The 26,843-nt window shown below is 40.7% G+C and overlaps 1 protein-coding gene across 6 annotated transcripts in view; it reads right to left on the minus strand.

Moving 5' to 3' along the window:
• epb41l4a (erythrocyte membrane protein band 4.1 like 4A) overlaps positions 1-26,843 on the minus strand; it is a 100,975-nt gene that overhangs the window by 19,522 nt on the left and 54,610 nt on the right. For all 6 annotated transcript variants that reach the window (XM_060909192.1, XM_060909194.1, XM_060909190.1 and 3 more), the window contains exons 7-11: positions 11,634-11,721; positions 11,457-11,545; positions 11,131-11,194; positions 6,954-7,045; positions 802-879 (exon numbers count right to left, since the gene is read on the minus strand). In XM_060909192.1, the coding sequence (XP_060765175.1) occupies positions 802-879; positions 6,954-7,045; positions 11,131-11,194; positions 11,457-11,545; positions 11,634-11,721 (411 nt within the window). The remainder of the gene's footprint in view (positions 1-801; positions 880-6,953; positions 7,046-11,130; positions 11,195-11,456; positions 11,546-11,633; positions 11,722-26,843) is intronic.

A 26,843-nucleotide genomic window follows, 5' to 3' on the forward strand; every position in this document is an offset into this window, starting at 1 on the left:
TATGGGAGAGCTTGTATGCTCCCTCATCCCGGTTGATGGTCCTCGGACTTCGCTTACGGATCTCCATGGCCTCCCTGATCCAGCGCTGATGAACAGACAGTAGAAGGCGTGACCGATCTGTCAAACCAGACAGGAAGGCCACGCCTTCGGAAACATCAGCTGATAAAAGATGCGTCACCAATAACATCCGGTGACACTCTGAGGAAGACGACAGTCGTACGTCGAAACATGTCAGGTAAACAAACCTAAAAACTAGATGTCTGATAAAAAAGAAAAAAAACTAACTATAAAATGTAAACTACTTTGCCAGCTAAAAATGTGGACATGATGCACCAGTTATTCGCATTTTTAATGCGGAATTATACAGAATGGGTTTAACTCAATCTCAGTAACTCCAGAACAATTAGGTCTATTAACAATGTGAACTTGAATCAAATGACAATTTTAATAAAAATGTGTTCTGTGAGTGGAAAGTTCAGGACTAAAACCTTTACAGCTCTAATAAATAGCCAAACAATTATTATACACATTTAAATAGTAAGTTTAATATTTGAACAGTGAAGCAATCTATACCGGGAGTCCTTAGCCCTCCCCCAAAAGTTAAAGGCGTGGCTGAGTGCTAAAAGTCTGAGCCCCTGGTATGCTCCTGAATAGTAAGTAGTGCATTATTACTATACTCGAAATAACCATAATCTCATTAAACTAGATAAGTAATAGACTTTCTCTCTTCTTCCTCTCTCTCACTGTTGCAGTTCAGATGCATTACCTGTATGAAAACAACATACAGATAATGTTACTAACCTGTAACGATGTTTGGAGCCCAGAGAGCTGAATTTGGACAGCTTGCTTGACAGTGTGTTGACTTCATTTTCCGGCATTCTATAAAATATATTTAATATCTCAGTAAATACGAATACGAATACTTTATTGTCCACAATGTGGAAATTTGTCTTCAGTTCCACCACAGACATTTAAACAATTAAACATTAAAATCACAACACACAAATCAAGCATTCAAACACTGCATTTTGTAAAAACAAAAGAAGAGAAAACTAAGTTATTATAAAAATACACTAGCACTCAAAAGAGTGTTTAAAAAATGAAATAGCTGAAAAGTAATAAATATCATAAATATAATAATAAATAAGTAATCAGACAAATAAAAAGGACTGGGGTGAATTAAGTAAGAATCCCTGTATTATTTATCGCCCTTATTCCTTTTGGGACGAAGGAGTTTTTAAAGATGTTCTTATTAGCGTTGGGCACTCTAAAACGCCTTCCAGAGGGTAGAAGCTCGAATTCACAGCGGAGCGGGTGGGAAGGGTCATTTATGATTTTCCTGGGGTTGTTTAAAATCTGTTCATCGTACATTATACTTAAGTGCTTTTGTGGCTTTCCTATTATCTTTGTGGCCATATTCACTATTCTCTGTAGCTTATTTTTTCTCTGCATGTTCAAGTTACCATACCACATGATCATATTAAATGATAGAATGCTTTCAACAAGATTTTTATACACTGTTTGTAGGATGTCCTTGTTCACACCAAAGAGCAGAGAGAAATTTTTCCCATTCAGAATAAAAAAAAAAAAAATCAAAACGTTAATTGCTAACTGAAGCAATAAGCATATACTTAATCTGGATTGGTTATTAAAGTAACATACAAGCAAACTTCTTAACTTACTTTTAATTTGTTGTTGTATTTGTAGCTGTTAAAACGTGTGATCGAGAATCAATACAGCAGCATGGGGAATAATTTCAGATATAACAGTGCGATTCATCAAACTCATTCCTCAGTCAATAGTCATTTAATACAAACACAAATTGAAACAAAATGGCCTCAGATTATTGAACCTATAATGTATTTTGTATGCATCTTTGAGAATTCATGAAAATGGGAATACGCACATTTCGATTCTTTAGCGTCTCTCTGTAAACTTCTGAGACACAGCCTGGCTGTTCAGAATTCTCTGTGTGTGTGTGTGTGTTTTAATGAGCTGAATTAAAGGTGGAAAACACTACAGAGAGCTTTTGGCTTGCATTAACATTCACGGCTTTGAAGTGCACCTCTGAGGAAAAAAAGGCACGGCTTAACGGCTACAGAGAAGTCCATATAATGAAATCAGCTTAAACTCGACTATAAACCTATTCTGTATTTATTAATAAGAACGGTATTTTCATAAAACTTTTATAACCGTCCTTACAGAGCCTAAGTGTTTAATGGAAACCTTAACTGTTCAAACAGTGAAAACTAATTTAAAATGTAGAAATAAAGTATTAATGTAATAAGACTGTTAATTGGTGCCTAGTGGCCTCCATTATTTTTTTTTTTTTGCTACATTAACAAACTGGTGAAATTATGACTGTAATTACTAATGAAGATAAAAGAATCATCATGTTCGTACGTAATTAGGACATACAGTACTGGCTTTCACTGATTCTTAGTTATGTTACGACTCTGGTGGTAATAATTCTAATTAACATATTTAACCTAATTAGCATTATGGAAATGAGACTTTGGTAATTTGCCTTTATTCATTCTTAGCTATATTACCATACACTGTGGAACTTTGTTTGATCAATAATGAAATTAAATGATCTTCATGGTAATGATCTTAAATGGTATTGTAGTGATTAACAGGTAGCTTATTATTTTGTAGTTAAATTAGCATATCTGGTGAAACTATTCAATCTGTTATTAGTCAGTCAGGTGAAATTATAATTATGGTAATGAGACTGCACTAATTAATTGGCTTTAGCCTTCACTAATTGTGAGCTGTATTAGCATATTTAGGGTAACTATTCCTTTATTCTTGATATCTTTTTTCATGTTTTAGGGTTTACTTACATTATAAATGTTTGAAATCTTTAGATTTTAGTTTTAGTAATTATAGTTCTGCCCTATGTACGCTGACTTAAGAAGGTTTGTACATTTCTAAGACAGGCTTGATATGATTGATATTTGTTTTGTTGCCATAGCAATCATAGATACATTTGGGACCATATTCATGTAAATCTAACTAGTAACAGATTTACATGATAAAAAAAATAATAAAAAAAAAATAATAATAATAAAATCTCTCTCTCTCTCTTTTTCCTTACCCTGATATACTTTCACACACAGATTACCAGCCCTCCCCAAACTAAACTAAAAACAACACTGGATTCATGTGCTCTATGTCATTTAAAGGGCACATTCTGGACCAATTTCGTGTTTTTTTTATATGAAAGTACGTCCTTTTACACACTCATCCAGAAGGGTAATTTTGCACAAGGCTATCTGTCTACAGCAGAAAAAAATAAAATAACAAAACACGTCTAGAAAAATCCCAAGGGAGTCTGGAGCCAGATTCGTGACGTTACCTGCGGAAGCGCCAGCAGGCTGCGAGAGCTTTGCACAGTTTCAGTGCACAGCCTGTGTAGGCCGAGCGCTCCCATTTCTCTCTCATTGTCCGGTCTTTTGGGAAACGATGAGTACTAATCCCATCAAGATTGGTGTTGCTACACCCTCCTACGATACATCTGTTAACCATTTTAATAATTACGCGATAACGTTGAAGAAATTTGCAGAAAACCACCAGGTCGTTTTCTCGTAAACAAACCAGCGCTGACGTAGGATTCAGAGGGAGGCGTCCCGCACGCGACGTCACGAAAATCAGTGTTTCCCAGGAAATCCAAACGGCAAGTTTTTTCAGAGGCGGACCAATTTGCCTCAAATAGCTTGATTTCAACTGAATTTTTCTGGTATTGCGCAAGGTAAAAAAATTACAGAGAATGCAGAATGTGACAGATATTTGACCAAAGTTTAATATAAAATAGGAGAATTACATTGATCTTGCTCCTGAATTTACCCGTGATATGCACGTTAATGCTGATCTGGGGAGCAACTTCTGATTGAGCAAAAAGCAGCAGGCACTTTGGGGAGAAGGATTGTAGTGAGTATTCCCTAACAGCCATCTTTCACTCAAAGAAACAGTCTTAAGAAAAAGAAACAGGATCTAGAGTAGACTTCTCAAAGACAGGGACTTATTAAAAAAACCTGGGATCAAGTGCACACTTTTCAAAGTCAGGGACTTATTAAAAAAAAAAAAACCAGCAGAGCAGGAGAGACTTCTCGAAGGAATTAGAATTGACATAGAACGTAGACTTAATATATCTGAAGATTACTGCAGCTTGTGTTAGGCTTATTATGATCTCTGACTTGACACAAGTGTGATAAAAGGTGAACAGAGAAACGTGAAACTGCTTGGTGTTAATGCACAATGGGAAAGGATCCATCGTTGTGCTTTTACAGTAGAAATTTTCAAAATGCCACATGATTAGTCCAGTCATGGCTAATATAATTCGACTGTGAAAATGCATATGCTTCAGTTTGCTAATTTGATAAAAGACTTTTTATTAAAAGCAATTAACAAACAACATTAGTCTAGAAACTCTAATGAATGTGACATTACAAAAACAAATCCTGTATTACAAAGAACAAGCACTAGAATAGTGAAGGCTCGTTACCAGCTAATTGGCCAAATAATGGTTATAAGATGAATTAACACACCAACAGAAGCACACTAACCCAGTACCGAGTCACAAGAAGAGCTCTCGGCGCATTATGGGACTGCAGTGCTTTTCATTCATGTAGTACACAGTATCACCAAAACCCAACTCTCAATAGGTCTTGCATTCTTGTACAATGTTTTTTTTTTTTAAAGTGATATATTACACTCCTTTTCCACAAATTGACACAGTTCCCTGAGGTCTTAATGAAACGGGCTCCTTGTGACATAGAAAAAGGAGCCAAATCTGAACCTGACTGGGTGTCTTATTTCAGAGTTTGTGGGTTTGTAGACACTCCAGATACCCAACTGTATGTGCGCAAGCACTGAAAAAGTCAGTTTTTCATAATACGTCCCTTTTAAATGACTGATTAAAAAGACCTCGAAGACGTAAAAATGCTTAGGCTAGTCAGGTTTACTAAAGGCTTGCTTGTGTAAAAGCTTGATAAAACAAAATGTTCAAGCTGATTTATTCAGGACTGCGTCTTTTTTGTGTGTTTACATTAATGGATATGTAATTTGTGTGCAAAATACAGGGTGGTGTCAATGCAAGTCAATTCTTTTGGCACCCATGATTTGATTTACTATACCTGCGGATTACTTTGGAATGAAGACTGCGTGCGAGAATGAGTAGAAATAAATACATAGATAAAAAAGACTCATAAGAAGAATGTTTAATTTACACAGCACCTTTGTCAAGCCAGTGAAATTCTTAGCATATCCTAGTTTGTTAATAATGGGGGTCAGAGCACAGGGTTAATCATGATACGGTGCTGGAGCTGAGAAAGTTAAGAGCCTTGCTTAAGGGCAATATTGAGGCTTTAACTCATGACCTCCTGATCAGCAGCCCAGAGCCTTAAAGTGCATATTCTGGACCAATTTCGGGGTTTTTTTATATGAAAGTATGTCCCTTTACACACTCATCCAGAAGGGTAATTTTGCACAAGGCCATCTGTCTCATCTTATCTCATTATCTCTAGCTGCTTTATCCTGTTCTACAGGGTCGCAGGCAAGCTGCAGCCTATCCCAGCTGACTACGGGCGAAAGGCGGGGTACACCCTGGACAAGTCGCCAGATCATCACAGGGCCGACACATAGACACAGACAACCATTCACGGTCAATTTAGAGTCACCAGTTAACCTAACCTGCATGTCTTTGGACTGTGGGAGAAACCGGAGCACCCGGAGGAAACCCACGCAGACAACATGCAAACTCCACACAGAAAGGCCCTCGCCGGCCACGGGGCTCGAACCTGGACCTTCTTGCTGTGAGGCGACAGCGCTAACCACTACACCACTGTGCCGCCCGGCCATCTGGCTACAGCGGAAAAAAATAAAATAACAAAACGTGTCTGGAAAAATCCCAAGGGAGTCTGGAGCCAGATTCGTGACGTTACCTGCGGAAGTGCCAGCAGGCTGCGAGAGCTTTGTACGGTTTCAGTGCACAGCCTGTGTAGACCGAGCGCTCCCATTTCTCTCTCATTGTCCGGTTTTTTGGGAAACGATGAGTACTAATCCCATCAAGATTGGTGTTGCTACACCCTCCTACGATACATCTGTTAACCATTTTAATAATTACGCAGTAACATCGAAGAAATTTGCAGAAAACCACCAGGTTGTTTTCTCATAAACTAACCAGCGCTGACGTAGGATTCAGAGGGAGGCGTCCTGCACGCGACGTCACGAAAATCAATGTTTCCCGGGAAATCCAAATGCCAAGTTTTTTCAGAGGCGGACCAATTCGCCTCAAATGGCTTGATTTCAACTGAATTTTTCTGGTATTGCGCAAGGTAAAAAAAAATTGCACAAAATGCAGAATGTGACAGATATTTGACCAAATTTTAATATAAAATAGGAGAATTACATTGATCTTGCTCCTGAATTTACCCGTGATGTGCACTTTAATCACTGAACCCATTCTGATAACTGAACACAAAACCACTGACTAAAAATTGAGAATTAGAAATGTATTGAAATTACGGTTCAATAATGAGAAATGATTCCATTTTCACAACAGATATATGCCATATGTTTACACCTCTGATATAAAAAGAGATTTGAGATTTTACATGAAAATAATTTTGGATATTAGTAAAACTGGCCTTTCTATTTCTTGAATTCTGTCAATGAAAATTATGCAGAATTAATTATTGGTGTTCTTCCTATAATAAGGAGGGTTGTTTCCCCAGAGGTGGTTCCATTCATCTTGTCAGTGTAACACCTGGAATCCGAGGCTGCACCACGACTGACCTGAGAATCGAGCAGTTCATGAAAAGTGAACTGTTGAAACCCTCACGGAGGGTGTATTCTTTTTTTATTGCTCTTTTGTGGTTCAAGCACCAAACAAACTTGTCACAGCCCCTGATTTGTGCTTAAAGATGTCAAAGTGCAAACTGCTTTCGTACCTGAAGAAGGTGTGGTGTTCCACACAACACTTCCAAAGGTTTTTACATGACGCTTTGCTGGGAGCTTCGAAGAAGAATGATGTCTCGTTGCACTGAAAAAAAAAAGAAGAAGAAAAAAGGCCAGTTAGAAACTATTACAATCCAGAAACAGTGGCTCCCTAAATATAAAAAATGCCTTTATTGCTGATTAGCTTAATTTCACACTGAAAATGAGATAAATTGAACCTTTAACAGAAATAATCATATTCTATGAAAATAAACCAATAAAAACCTAGAAATTCAATGAACAAAGTGCAACTGACACATGTTTCTGTTTATCTATTACTCTTGAAAGTTGACCTGAGTGTTTAGGAACTCTTAAGCAGGCATCCATGACTTGCTGTTTCACTGGGGTGTAACTATGAGCTAACATAAAGGCCAAATTCTCTTAGTCAATCATCAACATTTGGAAGATTAGAGAATACACAGATCAAATGACACAAAAGTGTGCCAAAAATCAGACACTGGCTCCAAAAACATGTCGCGTGTCTTAAAATATCCATATCCACTGTTAGGGCAATAATTAAGATAGTTTAAAACAACTGCAGCTGGAAGTTGACACAAGGACAGTCTCTAAGGACCACAGTTGGAGTTTTGCGGGATTTTCCGGTCACCAAGTCTCCGAATCTAAAATTAAAAGGCCAACAAAGTATTTGAAGAGTATCTAACTACAAATGTAAGTTTGCTAGATGCTACTAGAACTCTGACTGGAACTTTATGGTCAGAGGAGACAAAAATATATAATTTTGGCAACAAACATTCAAGGTGGGTTTGGCTATACTGTACATAAAAGAGAATAAAAGGGCATAAACGTATAGTGGATTATCTGTGATCATGTGGTGCTGTTTTTCCTTCAAAGACTCTGGAGACCTTGTTATACTGCACTGCATCATGGACTCACTGAAGTAAAATCCATCCATCCATCTGTTTATCCTGTGCAGGGTCCCAGCTGGAGCCTATCCCAGCTGACTATGGGCGAGGGACATGTCGCCAGGTCATCGCAGGGCTGACACATACGGTAGAGACGTCAATTTAGAGCCACCAGTTAACCTAACCTGCATGTCTTTGGGGGAAACCGGAGCAAACCCATGCAAACTCCGCACAAAAAGGCCCCCGCCAGTCACTGGGCTTGAACCCAGAACCTTCTTGCTGTGAGGCAACAGTACTAACCACTACACCACTGTGCCACCCCAGTGAAGTACCAGATGTTGTTCAATTAAAGCTTGGTTGCCTCTGCCAAGAAGTTACAATTAGGTTGATCATCCGCACAAAAATAGTTCAAGGACAACAGAATCAAGTTTTGGACATTGCCATCCATGCCAATTCCCTGATCTGTGGGATGAGCTTCATAAGAGACTCTCTTGTCTGGTAAATCCAGACCTCTTGCATCGAGTACTAAATGTAGGGGTGCCAATAATTTTAGTAAAGGTTAAATTTCTCTCATATTTTCACCACGAGTTTAAACCACAAGGACTGTTCAATAACCTTTTTTTTTAAACTCATCGTCTCCACGGGTGCCAATAATTCTAGAGCAGACTGTGCATGGCTGTGGTTCTTTGCTCAATAAAAGTAATTGAAAAGACCTGCTGAGTCCTTATTAGCATATTTTCACTAGACTGGATGTTCTCCTTAGGGAAGCTCCTCTTTCATTTGAAGAGCAAATTGGCCTGTAGGAGAATAAGTGTACAGGAGTTTTGTAAAATCTCATTTGAGGCATGGGGACAGTTATAGTCCCGGGTCAATAATCGTTTTCTCAGTCCTGCATGAGAACGCTGCCTAATAGACTATCACATCCCAATTTCTTTGTTTTCCTTCCCAAGATAGAACGAATGGCAAATAGGAATTTTTCTCTTTGCACAGAAGGAGCAAGTAAAATAAGCAAAACATCATGAATTATGGGAGGATGCCAAAGCAGGGTTTTATGATATATGATATATGAGTAAGCTGATAAATTAAAATATATATGAAGGTGTTACCATGGAAACAAGATAATTTTTATCAGAATAGCACTAAAACACAGATGAGAAGTTGTCGAAGAAGTAATATTGGAAGAAACAATGCATTTCATGTCTATTCTAATAATGTACGGTGACCTCGACAATTATTGGCACCCCTTGTCAAGATGAGTAAAATGGGTTAGAAAAAAAAAATCCACCGTTTGGTGAAGTCGCTTCATCTTACGCTAAAAAAAAAAAATTAGAAAAATCCAACCTTTAACTGAAATAAATATATTCAGGGAAAAACAAATCCCTCATCAAGAAATAAATATTTTCAACAAAAACACGTGCCGGGCGGCACGGTGGTGTAGTGCTTAGCGCTGTCGCTTCACAGCAAGAAGGTCCGGGTTCGAGCCCCGTGGCCAGCGAGGGCCTTTCTGTGCGGAGTTTGCATGTTCTCCCCGTGTCCGCGTGGGTTTCCTCCGGGTGCTCCGGTTTCCCCCACAGTCCAAAGACATGCAGGTTAGGTTAACTGGTGACTCTAAATTGACCGTAGGTGTGAATGTGAGTGTGAATGGTTGTCTGTGTCTATGTGTCAGCCCTGTGATGACCTGGCGACTTGTCCAGGGTGTACCCCGCCTTTCGCCCGTAGTCAGCTGGGATAGGCTCCAGCTTGCCTGCGACCCTGTAGAACAGGATAAAGCGGCTAGAGATAATGAGAAGAGATGTTTGAGTTGATTGGCGTGTGGAGGAACTTTTAAGCTGTAATCCATGACTTCCTGATTAATTAGGGTACAAATACGAAGTGATAGAGAGACCAAATTCACTTAGTCATCCATCAACATGGGAAAGATACAAGAACACACAAACCAAATGAGGGAGATGCGTGTTGACCTTCATAAGTCAGGGAATGGTGATCAAACAAATAGCTAACTACCTGAAAATGTCCATTTCTACTGTTAGGGCAATAATAACAATAAAAAAAAAAGTGGACACCAACTGGAACTGTTACACATTTGCCTGGAAGAGGACCCAAGTTTATTTTACCCCCACATACAATGAGGAGGATGGTAAGAGAGGCAAAAAAAAAAAAATCTCCAAGGATCACTGTTGGTGAATTACAAGTAAAATCTTGTGGTTTCCAAGTCTCCAAAACCACCAGATGCCACCTCCATGCCAACAGATTATTTGGAAGGTTTGCCAGAAAAAAAAAAGCCTTTTCTGTCAGTTAACCACAAACATAAGTGCCTTAAGTTTGCGAAACGCTACTCCATCTTTCCTGGAACTGTGTTCTATGGTCTGATGTAACAAAAATTTTGCTTTTTAGCAATAAACATTCAAGATGGGTTTGGTGTAAAAAGTAGGATGGCTATAATGAAAAGAACCCGATCACAAATGTAAAATATGGAGGAGGTTCTGTGATGTTTTGGGGCTGTTTTTCCTCCAAAGGCTTTGAAAACCTTGTTAGGGTACATGGCATCATGGACTCCATGACATTCCAGGACATTTTCAATCAGAATCTATCTGCCTCTGCCAGGAAACTCAAACTGGGTCGTCACTGGCTCTTCCAGCAGGACAATGATCCGAAGCATATGTCCAAATCAACACAAAGATGGTTAGCTGAGCACAGAATCAAGCTTCTGTCATGGCTATCTCAGTCCCCTGACCTGAACCTTATTGAAAACCTGTGGGCTGAGCTGAGGAGGAGAGAGCACAGGAGAGGGCTGAGGACCCTGGATGATCTGGAGAGATTGTGTAGAGGAACGGTCTCAGATGCCCTGTTCTGGATCTCCAACCTTATAAAATGTTATAGGAGAAGACTCAGTGCTGTTTTACTGGCAAAGGGAGGCTGTACAGAGTATTAAATGCAGGGGTGAAAATAACAGTGTTGTAAATAATTATTTCTTGATGATTTCTCTGAATAAATTTATTTCAATTAAAGGTTGTATTTTTCTCATTTCTTCAGTGTGAGAGGAACCAACTTCACCAAAAGGTGGATTTTTTTTCTAACACTTTTTATTAATCTTTACAAAGTGTGACAATAATCATGAAGGGTACTGTCGATTTTTGTCTGTATATTTTGGGCCATTCTACTAGTATAGGCAATCCTCTAGTTTCCATGGTAATGTACAAGCATAGCCAGTTTAACACATAAAAAGGGTATCATTAGCTGGTCCGTTTAGAAAAATAATCAGACTTACATCTTTCCCCAGAACGCGCAGCTCAAACTGTGTTTCTTTGAAAAATACTTTCGTAATTCTTGGCCTGAAACATCAAAGAAACGTATAAATGCTCTAATTTAACAATCAAGCTGTGACTTCCTTTGCAGAAAAAAAAACCCTTTTCCTGCAGAGACCTGAAAATGAGTCCAGTTTGAGATCAAAGATGCCATCAGAAAAGTCTAAATACCGAGAACAGATTCAGATCTGCAACATGTAAAATGTTGTCCTATCTTAGACAATGCTTTGGACAAATCTGACATGTGGACCTTCTACCAAATACAGATTTTACTAGTTGGTTTACCTACCAGAAATACTTCCCAACTTGGGTTTTATTTTTGTAAACTACAACTCCGACTGGCGTCAAACCCAGGAAATATTCAGACTGCTTTTCCCCCTGAAATGAAAACAGTGAGGGTATTTCAAATGTATAGATGAATTACAATAACCACATCAAGTGTATTAATATTAATATCTTTACTTACGAACACAGGATGAAGGTCCACCCCATACATCTCCAGTGTTTTGGCCATGCTTAAATAATTCATCTCGGCTTCGGAAGGCGTCTGACCCCTGCAGAGTGAAATTCGCTCAGGACTAAGTCGCTGCTGAGTAGATTACTAAGCAGATATTTATTATGCCATTAATTTTTAAACATGGATCACAGACATACGGTAATTACATGCTGCATGTAGTGTAAACATGCCTGAAGAGCAAAAGAATGGCTATACTGAATGACCTGGTGTCTTACTGTCCAAGCTAAGATTAGTGTGATGGCTAATTTTCATTATGTTTGTCTCACTGTTTTTTTTTTTAATTATTGTTTTTTTTTATTTATCCATCTATTTTTACCTCTTCTCTTGTTTTTTCTTTTACTTTTTTTTACAACTTTGCACTGCTTTTATTATTATTTGTTCTTGTACTATTATCATTGTTGTTATTATATATTCTCTTATGTATTTATTCCAGCTGTAATTCTGTGGTGCCTCAGCTCTGAGCTATAAGCCTAGCTAGGCTATGTTTTTAAGTTTATTACTAGCTATGCCTGTAAAGCACTTTGGGTCACCTCCTGTTGTTTTTTAAATGTGCTATATAAATAAATTGACTTGACTTGACTTGACACTGTATCGAATTTAACATGCATTAGTTCTATCGTAAAATCTCACACAGGGAATTATCCTGGGCACATTGCTGTAGTGCAAGTGAAATAAAACACTTCAGAACATACTTAGAGTCTGACTACATCACACCACCATATCATTCATTATTTCTCTATAACAACATGCTCCGTTGTGTTTTATTCCTTACTTATGAAAGTGTTGAAACATCTCATTTGCTCAGGTAAAAAAAAAAAGTTAAACAACACCACCAGGGAGCAAAGGTGAGGATGACATTGTTCAAACTTGCCCCATGCTGTAAATTATTTACATTTTCATTTCCAGTCTAAATATATCTCCTAGAATTTTTAACATTCCTTCAAAAATATTCCCGAACTAACAGGACGGGGACGTGTGTCTTCATATTACTGATTAACAGAAGCACAAATACTGGACATTGTTAAAATCTCCTTCCCTCAATAACACTGCCAGAAACACAAGCAGCCGAGGAGTCGCATGGACTAGCTGACTAATACGTTTACTCTTTCAAACAGGAGAGGCTGGTCGGTTACGATATTTCCAGATTTTAAAAGAAAAAAGAAAAAACACATCAATTTTGCCCATACTCTTGCCTCTGATCTGGCTGATTGTTGGCAGCGTCACAAACTGTGAAATAACAGGTTCTTTTGGCCCATTAGCCTACTGTCCAATATACATGATGGTGGTGTTGGGGGGGTATATTTTAACATTTTATATTTTAAAATTGTGGCATGTTGTTGAAAAATTGATCATTATTGAAAGCAGCTCTTTGTCAGGAACCTCAGCAGTAGAGCTGGGTGCCACACATTTCATTCAATGACATTTTCCCTATATTTTACTTATTTTGACTGAGAAATGTTTTATTGACAATTTTGATAACCCTTCACTTTTAATCCAGGTCTGTAGTGTGAAATGTTCTCGGCTGTGTTTTTGTTTAAAAATGTTTTCCAAATTGTAGCTGTGTTTAATTCATATCCAGAGAAATATATATTCCAATATAATATACTCAGCATAAACATTTTAAATAGATTCTATATTTTTGGTCCATCCATGACATATTACTAAAGTAGCCTATTTACTGTTGTTGATGTGGGTCACTTGCTGTTAGCCAATTCACTTTCTCGTACCAGGAGAGCTGAACGGAACGAGTATTATTCCCTACCTTTTTCACCAAGTCAATTTGAGGCGTTGGTCTACCCTGCTCTTTAATTTTAATTTTTTCCTCGAAAGGAAGACTGGCAAATGGCTTCGCCAAAATTAAATCAGTAATGCTCGGCATCCGTGCGCAGCTTTCTTGCTAGCTGACTAGCCCCCTCAAGTTCAAGTTCAGTCACTCAAATAAACAAAATTTCTGGAACTAAGATAGCAAACTTGACAACACTATATTTACACTATATTTACAATGAAAATATATACAAACTAAAAAAGCTGGTAGAAACCGTATGTAATGAATGAAATCGAAATGTAAGCTGATCTCTTACAATACACCACAGCACTTGCGAATCTGCATGGGACTGAACTGAAATTCACCGCTGCCTGTCTGTAGTTGAAACGAGCTGTCAATCAAAGAAAATATCCGGCCGCTTTCACCAATCACCAGTCTCCTCGCGGAAACTGCCATGTCCCTCCCATGTGAGGCTCGGAGTCCATGGGTGGGCATTTTCGCAGTATTTGTCCAATAACCGTCTTGCATTTTGAGATTCAAAAGCGCATCGCTCCCAAATGCCATTGAAGTTCACTGAGGCTGGGAGTCCGTGAGACTCCGTGGGCGGGTGTTTTCGCAGTATTTGTCCAATAATCGTCTTGCATTTTGAGATTGAAAAGCGCATAGCTCCCAAATGCCATTGAAGTCCACTGAGGCTGGGCTGCATCGCGCTGTCACGATGGGGAAAAACTCACGCACACATTAAAGTTATAACGGAATGATTTCGCACTGTAGTTGGGTTGAGCACATATATTTCTATGATTCTGGATCTGAAATAGCAATGTTATAAGGTCGGCTATAACATAAGCCTAGCGCAATTCATCCTACACGATGTTCGTCATTTTTAGAGGACGCTGAGCCTCCCTCGTTGTCTTAGAGCAATCGCCCGTGGTGTACTCTATGTCGATGTCGTTTTGTCAGTCGGGTGGGAAAAGTAGTGAGGTGCAGAGATGTATAGAATCCAGACTAAAATGTACTATGAAGCCCATTCTGCATACAACTGCACAAGACTACACCGGATCATTAACAATGACAGTACTTGAGTTTTTAATCCGTCTCCTGCCTGCTCCTCAAGGGATTCCATGCGCAGATACAGTACCAGTCAAAAGTTTGGAAACACCTTCAAATTTTTTTATTTATTTATTTTTCCCCCTACATTGTAGAACAATACTGAACTCATCAAAACTATGAAATAACATATGGAACATATGGAATTATATGGTAAACAAAAAAGTGTTAAAAAGACAACATGTTTCATCTTTTAGATTCTTCAAAGTCGTCACTATTTACCTTGATAACAGCTTCGCACACTATTGGCATTATCTGAACCAGCTTCATGAGGTCGTCACCTGGAATGCTTCTCAATTAACAGGCGTGTCTTGTCAAAAATGGAATTTCTTGCCTTCTTAATGCATTTGACACCATCAACCAGTAAAGAGTAAATAATAAAAATACAGTAAATAGCCCTGTTCGACAACTGTAGTAATCCATATTATGTCAAGAACCACTCAACTAAGTAAAGAGAAATAACAGTCAGTCATTACTTTAAGACACGAAGTGTCTTTTAGTTAACCCTTTGATGCAAAACATGGGTCAAAAGTGACCCGGCTGAGTTTTTATCTTCTATATAGTCAAGCCGGGGCGGCACGGTGGTGTACGGCACGGTCGCCTCACAGCAAGAAGGTCCTGGGTTCGAGCCCCGGGGCCGGCGAGGGCCTTTCTGTGCGGAGTTTGCATGTTCTCCCCGTGTCCGCGTGGGTTTCCTCCGGGTGCTCCGGTTTCCCCCACAGTCCAAAGACATGCAGGTTAGGTTAACTGGTGACTCTAAATTGACCGTAGGTGTGAATGTGAGTGTGAATGGTTGTCTGTGTCTATGTGTCAGCCCTGTGATGACCTGGCGACTTGTCCAGGGTGTACCCCGCCTTTCGCCTGTAGTCAGCTGGGATAGGCTCCAGCTTGCCTGCAACCCTGTAGAAGGATAAAGCGGCTAGAGATAATGAGATGAGATATAGTCAAGCATTTTGTTAATGGTGTTTATGAGGTAAAGGAGTAGATCTGGAGGGTCCTCAGACATAGAGTGTTTCGGTAAACTGGGATGTATGGATGCTGTCAGTCCCCACTCGCTTGCTCACTCGAGTTTGTTGACGGTGTAGTGGCTGGCTGCTTTATGCCCCGGGGCTCCCTCATGCCTGTGTTACCTTCTGGCTCTCTCCTTTTAGTTATGCTGTCATAGTTAGTTGCTGGAGTCCCTGCTTGTACTCGGTGCAATATGTATACTGCTCCTACTTATTCAGGTGACACTGGGCATACCGGTACCTAACAACCTGTGTTTTCTTTCCCTCCCCCACCCCAAATCTGTCCCTCTGAGTTACATGGAGTCAACAGGAAATCTTTTGGTGGAGAGGGTGGAGACCTCGACTGGCTATCGTAGCCTGCAGGGAATCGGCCGTCAGACATTCTGTCGCATGTCCCAGACCTGGTGAAATGTAACTGAATTGTCTTGGCCAGCCCTAAGGGTCCCATCCGCATCTCATCATTGCTGAGGAGTGTGCTCCCATCACCCAATCAAGCATCCAGCCAGAGCAGGTCATGATATTTTTTACCATATTAACATGCCATTGTTGTGTGTTATGCCTGATGTAAAGACTCTCGTCTCTGCGAGCCTACCACACAGATTTAATACTTGTCATTTTTAGGGCATACCTAACAACATGTGTTTTGGAGCATTGATATGGAGCTCAGATATCAATATTGATATGGAACAACATTGATATGGAGCTCAGATATCAATGCGCTGTCGAAGTGCGCAGAAGGTGTTAGTACGCCTGTCATTATAGTGCGGACTTTCCATAGCATAGAAAATCACTACGTTTCAATTTGTGTAACTGAACTTGTTTCATATCACTGGTCATATAAACCTATGTAAACAGGAAAAACGCGGAAGAGTTTGGTCGCATCTAACTACAGCCCCAAAAAATACCATTGGCTATGCTGAGCCTAGCTACATTGCTAACAGGAGTGACAGCGCGTCTGACTGACTGGGAGGTCGCGCAAAGCTCGGAGAGGTACGGAGCAGCTCGTCTCAATTCAGATAAGAGCATATTTCATTATGGAAATACGGTGGACTGTTCCTTTAAAAATTATAATACCTGTATTATATTGTAATCCCTGTTTTTTTTCTCCTCTCCTTTCCTCATGTTCTCTGTAATTTCTTTTTTTCCCCTGTCTTCCTGTCCTGTCTACTCCCCTTAATTATGTGTATGTATGTATGTATGTATGTATGTAAGGACAGGTTGATGGTCAATTTCACTGGTAACAGTGATAATAAAGGGTTCATTCATTCATTACCACAATTGTTTGTCTATTTTATAAGTATTATAACCAAGATTGATGATGATGACAAATCCCTGCGTGTGTACAGATCAGGGCCGGGCTAACGTTAAAGTGTGATATACTGTATGTCTTCGCTTTGAACCTTTCTGCCTTATTCAGACCATATGCGGAAAAATCACGTCCTTTGCTTGACCATGGCGTTTGGTTGACAGCAGTGTGAATTTCCCCTCCATGAGCAGGCAGCTGGAGGTTTTGTGAGGCTGGGTGGAGCAGCAGATGATTGCAGATACCCTGTTGTAAGTGCCCTGTTATTTATTGTCGCTGCAGGGATTCCGCTTTGCTTGTCCCTTTCATTAAGCTTTCATCTGCCTGTGAAAAAAGGCTTGAGAGATATCCTCTGCTGGAAACAAATGGCATAAACTATATCTCAGTTACTACAGCTACTGGTGTCGTGAATGAGAATGGGTGGCAAACTGGGGCAGATCCTGTTACTCCTTACTCACTCTTTTACCTGTATTTTATTGCCTTTCTTCTCAGCATATCGCCTCCAGTTCTTCCTTCCTCCATTCTCGCTCTCTTTCATTTCACTTTTCTATAACAGAGCTCCTGGAGTGTCACTTCATCTGTCACTGAAATGCTGAATGAAGAGAAATCAATCCCTTCTGACCGATTTCCCATCATTCGCGGCAGATTAACTTCTCACAGCATGCCCAAGAAATAGCAGCATGCTGGTAATGATTCAAAACTGAAGGCAATTCAGAGAGCTGAAGGGGAAACTTAAAGACCAGCAGCGTGCCCAATGTGACAGTCATGAATCACACACACTTACACACACACACGGTGACTCAAATCAGAGCGCCGGATAAAAGGAACATGACTCAGTCCATGACCAAGTCGCTGCCTGTATGCATTAATCACAAAGCACGTGATAAAATTTACGATGCAATTTACGACTTGCTTTACACATGTTCTATGAAATATAAAGACGCTGCCATGCGCTTGCTAATGTGAATCAGTACGGCAAGGTTCATCTCTGTCTAGTCAAGTGTTTGGTTCTTTATATTCTGTACATGAGGCGCCGAATAGTGTGTGCAAGAAGCTGAATTTGTTAGAGAAGGAAGGAATGAATGACGGAATAGGCCTGGGCGATAAAACCAGAGTGATATGTGCTGTCAGTAGACACTTCATCGACAGCAATAAGAAAACTGTTCGATAGATTGTTTGATAGTTTCACTTCAATGTATTAAATGCAAACCACTATAATGAATACGCAACGTTCAGTTGCATGAATAAACCCCAGGCGTGATTCCTCACTGGCTCATAAGCAGCTCATCATATCCCTTGATAATGGAGTGTGTTACGAGTGACATGTTACAAACAGCCAATCATTTAACAGGTGTGCTGTTCGGTTAGGTGGCGCAGTGGTTAGCACTGTCAGCTCACAGCAAGAAGGTTCCGGGCTCGAGCCTGATAGCCGACGGGGGCCTTTCTCATCTCATCTCATTATCTCTAGCTGCTTTATCCTGTTCTACAGGGTCGCAGGCAAGCTGGAGCCTATCCCAGCTGACTACGGCCGAAAGGCGGGGTACACCCTGGACAAGTCGCCAGGTCATCACAGGGCTGACACATAGACACGGACAACCATTCACACTCACATTCACACCTACGGTCAATTTAGAGTCACCAGTTAACCTAACCTGCATGTCTTTGGACTGTGGGGGAAACCGGAGCACCCGGAGGAAACCCACGCGGACACAGGGAGAACATGCAAACTCCGCACAGAAAGGCCCTCGCCGGCCACGGGGCTCGAACCCAGGACCTTCTTGCTGTGAGGCGACAGCGCTAACCACTACACCACCGTGCTGCCGGGGGCCTTTCTGTGTGGAGTTTTCATAATAATAATAATAATAAAAAACTTTATTTGCCAGGTATGTGAACACACACGAGGAATTTGACTCCGGTTTCACTTAGCTCTCTTAGTACAAACAGATAAAAAGCGTAGAAAAAAACAAAAAGCTATGCACATATAGAAGGGTAAATATGAGTGCTGTCAAGCGATTAAAATATTTAATCGCGATTAATGTCGCGACAGTCATAGTTAACTCGCGATTAATCGCAATTTAATCGCACATTTTTGTCACATAAAAAACCATTGTAATTCTCTTATCAGCATAAAAAAGTGCATGGGCTTGCTTTGTACCAATGTTTTTTTTTAATTGCAAAGCATAACACGGCTTGACACAGCCACTGCAAAGTGAAACCTAAGCCGAGCACCGGCGCGGGGCTAGCAAGAGAACCATGAGTGAAATGATCTACTGCTGAATTATCCATCTTTTTTTTTTTAATCTCTGTTGTTTGTTGATAAATATTGCATTGAATCTGATCTTTACTGTTTCAGCTCACTTAACACATTTTGTACTTTTACACTTTCTGCCTGTTGATGCGTCGCGCTGTCCAATCAGAGGCGGCCAAATTTGCATATTACAGGAAGGATTTCTGGGATAGCATTGAGTTTACAGTTCAGAGGGATCTGGCTTCTTTAGACGCTGTCTTCTTAAAACTGAATAAATATTTAAAAAGAGCCAAATTAGCCAGTCTTCTGAACGGCTCTTTTCAAAGAACGGATCACAAAGATGCGGATCCCATCAAAGAGCCATAAATCCCATCTCTACTAGCGCGCCCTGCCCACGCTGGTTCTTTGGGGGAGGAGGGCAGAGGACTCTGGCTGTGCGGGGCGTGGCATTACAGTCTAGCTGCTATCGGTTTTCTAAGCAAAGTCTCTGTTCCAAGTTCCTGGCAGTTTCAAAAGCTTATGAAAAACCTACATCATGTCACAGAGCGTTAATCTCGCGATAAAAAAATTATCGCTGTTAAAATTGAGTCAAGTTAACGCGTTAATAACACGACATTTTTGACAGCACTAGTAAATATATGTATAGACAGCATAGTGCAAGGATGAATTAGTAAATATAAATATAAATATACAGTGTGCACAGAATGACGGTATGAGTGTGCAGATATTTCACAGTTGATGTTACTGATATTTGAGTCCGGTTTTAGCTGTTCATCACAGAGACAGCCTGAGGGAAAAAACTGTTCTTGTGTCTGGTTGTTTTTGCGTACAGCGTTCTGTAGCGTCTCCCAGAGGGGAGAAGTTTAAACAGTTTGTGACCAGGGTGTGATGCGTCTGCAGAGATGTTACCTGCCCGTTTCCCGACTCTGGACAGGTACAGGTCTTGGATGGAGGGCAGGGTGAGGGACCTTATTGTCCGTTGCAGTCTGTTCTTGTCCTGTTTGGTGACCGATCCAAACCAGACAGTGATGGAAGAGCAGAGAACAGACTGAATGATGGCAGAGTAGAATTGTGTCAGCAGCTCCTTAGGCAAGTTGAGCTTCCTGAGCTGGCGCAGAAAGTACAACCTCTGCTGGGCCTTTTTGATGATGGTGACTGTGTTGGTCTCCCACTTCAGGTCCCGGGAGATTGTGGAGCCCAGAAACCTGAAGGTTTCGACAGCAGTCACAATGTTGTTGGTGATGGTGATGGGCAGCAGGGTGGGGGGGCTCCTCCTAAAGTCCACTGTCATCTCCACAGTTTTGAGCGTGTTCAACTCCAAACTCCAGCTTTCGTGATTTCCTCCCGCAGTTCAAAGACATTCAGATTAGGTCTACTGGGTACTGGTTTGGATCCCTCACCCAAGAGAATGCCAGTTAACGGCTCCCTGGATCTCACTGGAATTTGCTCAGTAAATCGCATGTGTTATCTATCTGAGACAATCACAGGTTGCTTTTAAATTTTGTCCACTAGCTGCCATTTCTGGGCGGCACGGTGGTGTAGTGGTTAGCGCTGTCGCCTCACAGCAAGAAGGTCCGGGTTTGAGCCCCGTGGCCGGCGAGGGCCTTTCTGTGCAGAGTTTGCATGTTCTCCCCGTGTCTGCGTGGGTTTCCCCCACAGTCCAAAGACATGCAGGTTAGGTTAACTGGTGACTCTAAATTGAGCGTAGGTGTGAATGTGAGTGTGAATGGTTGTCTGTGTCTATGTGTCAGCCCTGTGATGACCTGGCGACTTGTCCAGGGTGTACCCCGCCTTTCGCCCGTAGTCAGCTGGGATAGGCTCCAACTTGCCTGCGACCCTGTAGAACAGGATAAAGCAGCTACAGATAATGAGATGAGCTGCGATTTCTGATTAAATAAACAAACAAAAAAATGTCCTATTCATTTCTGTTACTGACATAAGAACAGAATGATGAAATGTACACGGACTGTTAATGTCCTTTTAATAATCGGTTAAATAGCCGCATGGACGACGGCCGCATCCCAAAGGACATGCTGTATGGTGAGCTGGCCACAGGCTCCAGACCCACAGGACGAGCCGCACTATGCTACAAGGACGTGTGCAAGTGCGACCTGAGGGCAGGCGGCTTCAACCCCGCAGACCTGGAGACGGCGGCCTCAGATCGGTTGGGGAAGCCGAGGAAAGGAGAGAGGAGGCTCCGACGACAGCGGAGACTGCAGACGGCATCAACAGACACCCGAACCAAGCAACTTCACCTGCAGCAACTGTAGCAGACCGTGCGGCTCACGCATCGGCCTATACAGCCATACTAGGCGCTGCAACTCGACAACTGATGGATGACCTCTGGAGCAGATCACCGTGATCTTTCGAGATCGAAGGAGCCAACAACAAGGTTCGGGAAAAAAAAAAACACCCTCTATTACAAAGCTGAATGCGCTGACTGGACTCAAGCGCTCCATGTTGCCATGGTAACATTGACAATAACGTATAACGTGATCCATTAGACTCCATTCTGTTCATTGTTACTTATCCATCTCTCACAGAACATTCTGGTTCTTCAGACTTGTTTACGAAAATCTATTGCCAAATATACTTTGACTCGTGATCAATATCGACTGAAATGAAACATTTTATTGCGATATCGTGATTTTTTTTCCCCCTCAGATATATCGCCCAGCCCTATGAGAGAATTTGAAAGTTTGTGTTCGGGACAGAGTTCTTCCTTTAACAAATAAAGCTTATTTTCTCTATTTTCATATTTACAGCAGATCTATTAAGTAAGTAATGTAGATCAGATAAACACGCCGCGCCTCTCGCATATGAGATTTGACCCATTTTGTCACAAATATTCAGTTCTCTCACGTAAAAAACTGGTTCAACCCCTCTCACAAACAAACGTTCAACATTTCTTGAACAAGCAATCATTTAATCTCACTTACACCAAAGGAGGTTCTACCCCTTTCACACACAAATATTCAATCTCTCTTGTGCAAAAAAAGAGATTCCACGTCTTTCAAGCAAAAAAAAAGCTATCTTAATTGCAAAAAAGAGGCTCGACCTTTCATGCACAAATATTCAAGATGTCTTGAAACAAAGAGTTTCAGCTTCTCTTGTACAGAAATATTCAACCTCTCTCTCTCTCTCTCTCTCTCTCAAAAAAAACCCAAAAACAAAACCAAACCTCAGGCCCATCCTCTCACGCACAAACATTTAACCTCTCGTGCAAAACATACGTTTAACCTTCCATGGACTTATTTTCAAACTGTCTCACACAAAGAAAGTGCTCGCTCAGTTCTATCATACAGGAAAGAGGTCCCAACTTTCTCATATAAATGTTCAACCTCTCAGACAAAAAAAACCTCTCTTGGTCAAAAAAAGAGGCTCAACCTCTCCTTTTCGCAAATGTTCATCTCTTTTCACACACAAAAGTTCAAATGCTCAGACAAATGCTCGAATCCTCTTCTGTACAAAACTTCAAACTCTCTCACAAATATTCAACACCGCTCACACACTGAAACTCTTGCACAACGTTTAATCCGACTTGCACATACAAGTTCAAAGTCTCACACAAATGTTCAACTCCTCATGTGTACAAATGTTAAAGTTCCCAAACAAGCACACAGATACTTAAACTCTCCTATGCACAGTCAACCTCCCTTGCACGGTTTTACTTACTGTGGGTGATTCTGTTTCTCCTGCACTGTACCCCAACCTCTTACACTACCGTTCAAAAGTTTGGGGTCACCCAGACAATTTTGTGTTTTCCATGAAAAGTCACACTTTTATTTACCACCATAAGTTGTAAAATGAATAGAAAATATAGTCAAGACATTTTTCTGGCCATTTTGAGCATTTAATCGACCCCACAAATGTGATGCTCCAGAAACTCAATCTGCTCAAAGGAAGGTCAGTTTTATAGCTTCTCTAAAGAGCTAAACTGTTTTCAGCTGTGCTAACATGATTGTACAAGGGTTTTCTAATCATCCATTAGCCTTCTGAGGCAATGAGCAAACACATTGTACCATTAGAACACTGGAGTGAGAGTTGCTGGAAATGGGCCTCTATACACCTATGGAGATATTGCACCAAAAACCAGCTAGAATAGTCATTTACCACATTAGCAATGTATAGAGTGGATTTCTGATTAGTTTAAAGTGACCTTCATTGAAAAGAACAGTGCTTTTCTTTCAAAAATAAGGACATTTCAAAGTGACCCCAAACTTTTGAACGGTAGTGTGAATGTGCATTCAAGTTTCATCCTGACATGTTTTTCATACAGCTTTTTTCAGACTTGGTGCCTGATATCTGAATACTAAATAATGTATATATTCAAGGTGATTTTGTATTCGGAAGCTCAACCGATTTGGATATTTTTTCGCGGTGCGGTTTCCATCAAATCCTGCGCTCTGATTGGCTGGTGAGCGGGTCTGTATCCTACGGTACGGACCCCGGTTACGGACCTCTGGCGACTCGCTCGTTCACAACAACAAACATGGTAGCATTTTTTGTCAACATTTATCATTTTTTAATAAGATTTATTTATAAGGTTATCAAAAATCTTATACATTTTTGCCAGCATTTCTCAGGAGAATAGCATTAATTTTACAGCATGGATAGCGATAACGACAGTCTTCACAGTGAAAGCGAGTTTTACTACCCTGAGGAAGAAGAAATAAAAGAAAACATTTCAGGAGAAAGCTAAAAACCTGCAACTTGCTAACGCCGAGCAAAAACATGGCTGAATCCTGAATGACTCCTATTTGTATAAATAGGGGACTACATAGGCGGCAAAATGTAGTTTTTTTCCTGCCACGGAAGTGCACTTGTATACCGAGGAGGAAGCCATTTGCATTACAGCCGTGAATGAGAATTCAAAATGGCGGCTCGGCTCGGTTTTCCCTTTCGGGCGCTCTCGTTGTCTGTTAGAATTTGGTAATGAAAAAAATAAATATATTATTTACCAGCTTAAGGTCGGTCCGTATGGTGAAATACCGTAACCTCGGCCTTGAATGCTGACCTCGGCCCAGAGGGCCTCGCTCAGTACTTTCAAGACCTCGGTCACGGTATTTCATGATACGGACCTCCCAGCTGGTAAATAACATATATGTATTACTAACTTCACACATATATTTAACAGTTACTCCACAAAATCGAGTCGTACACGAGCTGAAGCCGACGAGGCACGTAGCACCGAGTCAGCTATAAGCCATGTACGACGAGATTGAGTGGAATAACTGTTTTATTCTATCCACATTCACTGGATTTTGAGAAACAGAGAATTTTTATTTTTATGTATCGCAAATCCGATAAATAACTTTATACAAAACTTCGACAAAATCATTTCCGCTTAGAATGTAAACAAACCGGTGAAATTTGTGAAAAATGCTATCATAATAATAATTTCTGAAAATAAAAAAGATACGTTCTTACCATCAAATACTTTTATTCCATATTTTGTTGCTTTTTTTGTATTTTTTGGGGTTCGTTTTCGAGTAGAGTTTTTATTTCGTCCTCTGTTGGTTCAGCAACATGCACAGCCGTTTTGTTTTTCTCTACTCACGGTATATGAGCTGACAGCCTAGTAGTAGACTAGCCAATCAGAGCGCGCGGTTGCTCATATTCAGTGAATGTGGATAGAATAATTATTGATATACAGGACTTCCTTCCTTGATGAGCCTAATCTGGTGATTCTGTGCTACGTTCAGTCACTCTCCTTTTTTTAAACACACTTTCTCACAGTGGTAGTGCTTTTTCTGGGATCTAGCAAGCCAATCTCATTAATCTCTATGCTTAACAATTAAGCTGCTCAAAGGAGAGACCAGATTCCCAGTGTGCAGTGCTGCAAACCAAGTTCTCCAAAGTGAAATGTGAAATTCAAGGTATCAAGACACACGTTTTTCTTGCTAAAATAACCGGGTTTATTAGGTGTTTTCGAGCAAGGAAATCAAGGTGCTGTACTGATGTTGGAAACTCCTGCGTTAGAAGGTTAACAAGAGAAAACACTCAGACACAGACTGTTCTTTTATCATGTGACGGCTCCTGCATTTGTCCTCCTAAAGAACTTAGACAAATCTGTTATGTTCAGGCCAATACTTGGATGGATGTCTCTTATGATTCTATAGTAATACAGCTGTAAAATACATTTTAAAACGCTCATAGCTACAGTACATTTTTCCCCCCTCACATTTTTCTCCTTAATTTGGCCCTAGCCAATTGCCACCCACCAGCAACACGCTCTGAGAAAAGTGCTATCCGCCCTCTTCCGCATACATAAGCTCACAGATACCCATGAAAGGCTCGTGTAGCTATGATTGACAGAGGAAAGAGAATACGCACTCAGTATACAGTGTCTTGCACCGCGAGTTGGCCTAGTGGTTAGCGTGTCCGCCGGGAGATCGCGAGTTCTGCTCGCGGTCGGGTCATACCAAAAGACCATCGTAAAAATGGTACCTACTGCCGTCTGGCAAGGCACGCTGCAATACAGATACGAGTGGGGAGTCAAACTCTCGCGGTTACCAGTGCACCCGCCCCCCCACTGTAACCCTAGCTATGTAATAGGCGAGAGGCCGAGGGCTACGGAAACTTAGATCGGCGCCGTCCTGTGTGCCACATGGCGTGGGAAGGACTTTGATTTGATAGTGTCTTATTAGTAAACACATCAAACACCTTCTCATACTTGGCAACTCTCAGGAATGGACTGAGGAGTTTTTGTTTTTATCTTTAAAAAGTCATAGACTTTGATTTAAATCCTAGTTTTCAAACTGATCCGTCGTGTTCATTGTTATTGCATGAATCGTTATCACTACTAGAAGGTCAACCGCACACATCCACAAACAAACATGCACTCATGCTTTGACCTTTCCTCCTACTTAAAGCATTCATCTTGAGTGCTAGCTCTCATTAAAAAGGCATGGACTGCGGCCGGAGGGAGGAATCCTAATTCTGCTTCAAACAACATTCCAGTGGCTTCCAGTGCTTTCCTACAGAGTTACCGTTAAAAACAGGGAATGGAAGAGCACCTTGTTTTGAGGTGGAAATTTTCTGATGACAGGTGTCCATGACGGATGTAATTTTGTGCGCGAGTTGTAATTACTGCATTCCATGACGCAGTAAACACGCTGTAGTTTAGGAGATGCGGCGCTAAGGAGTTCAAAGCACTATGTTACCGATGGTATGTTTTTATATTAGATTTATAATCTGGATCAAAATAATGTGTAATCAGTTAAATGCAGGATTAAGAGTTAGGGGTAATGAGTATGTACAGGTTTACCCCAAACGTCATTATTAAAAAACAAAACAAAACAAAACAAAAAAAAACCCCAAACTCCCATGCTGTATGTTGCTTCAGCCTTTACTTGCATGTGCACTTTTTATTTATTGTGACATTAAAAATACAAAATTTCATTCCTTTTTTTGTTGCTCGGCCCATTCTTTTTGCCTCAGACTACAGTACTTGAGTTTAAGTTTAAGTTAATGTCATTTCAAATATGAATGAATCCTTCATTTTGCACAAAAAAAGGAAAATGACAGGTTACAGCATGGTGCCTCATGCCTCTGAACCATGCAGAAAGAGCCTCCACACGTTCCAAACCCCAAAATGTTTGTTTTATTTCATCTCGTCTTGTCTTCTTCCGCTTTATCCGGGACCGGGTCGCGGAGGCAGCAGTCTAAGCATGGAAGCCCAAACTTCCCTCTCTCCAGACACCTCGGTCAGCTCCTCGGGAAGAAC

The sequence above is a fragment of the Neoarius graeffei genome, chromosome 25 (genome assembly GCF_027579695.1).
Source record: "Neoarius graeffei isolate fNeoGra1 chromosome 25, fNeoGra1.pri, whole genome shotgun sequence".
Lineage (NCBI taxonomy): Eukaryota > Metazoa > Chordata > Actinopteri > Siluriformes > Ariidae > Neoarius > Neoarius graeffei.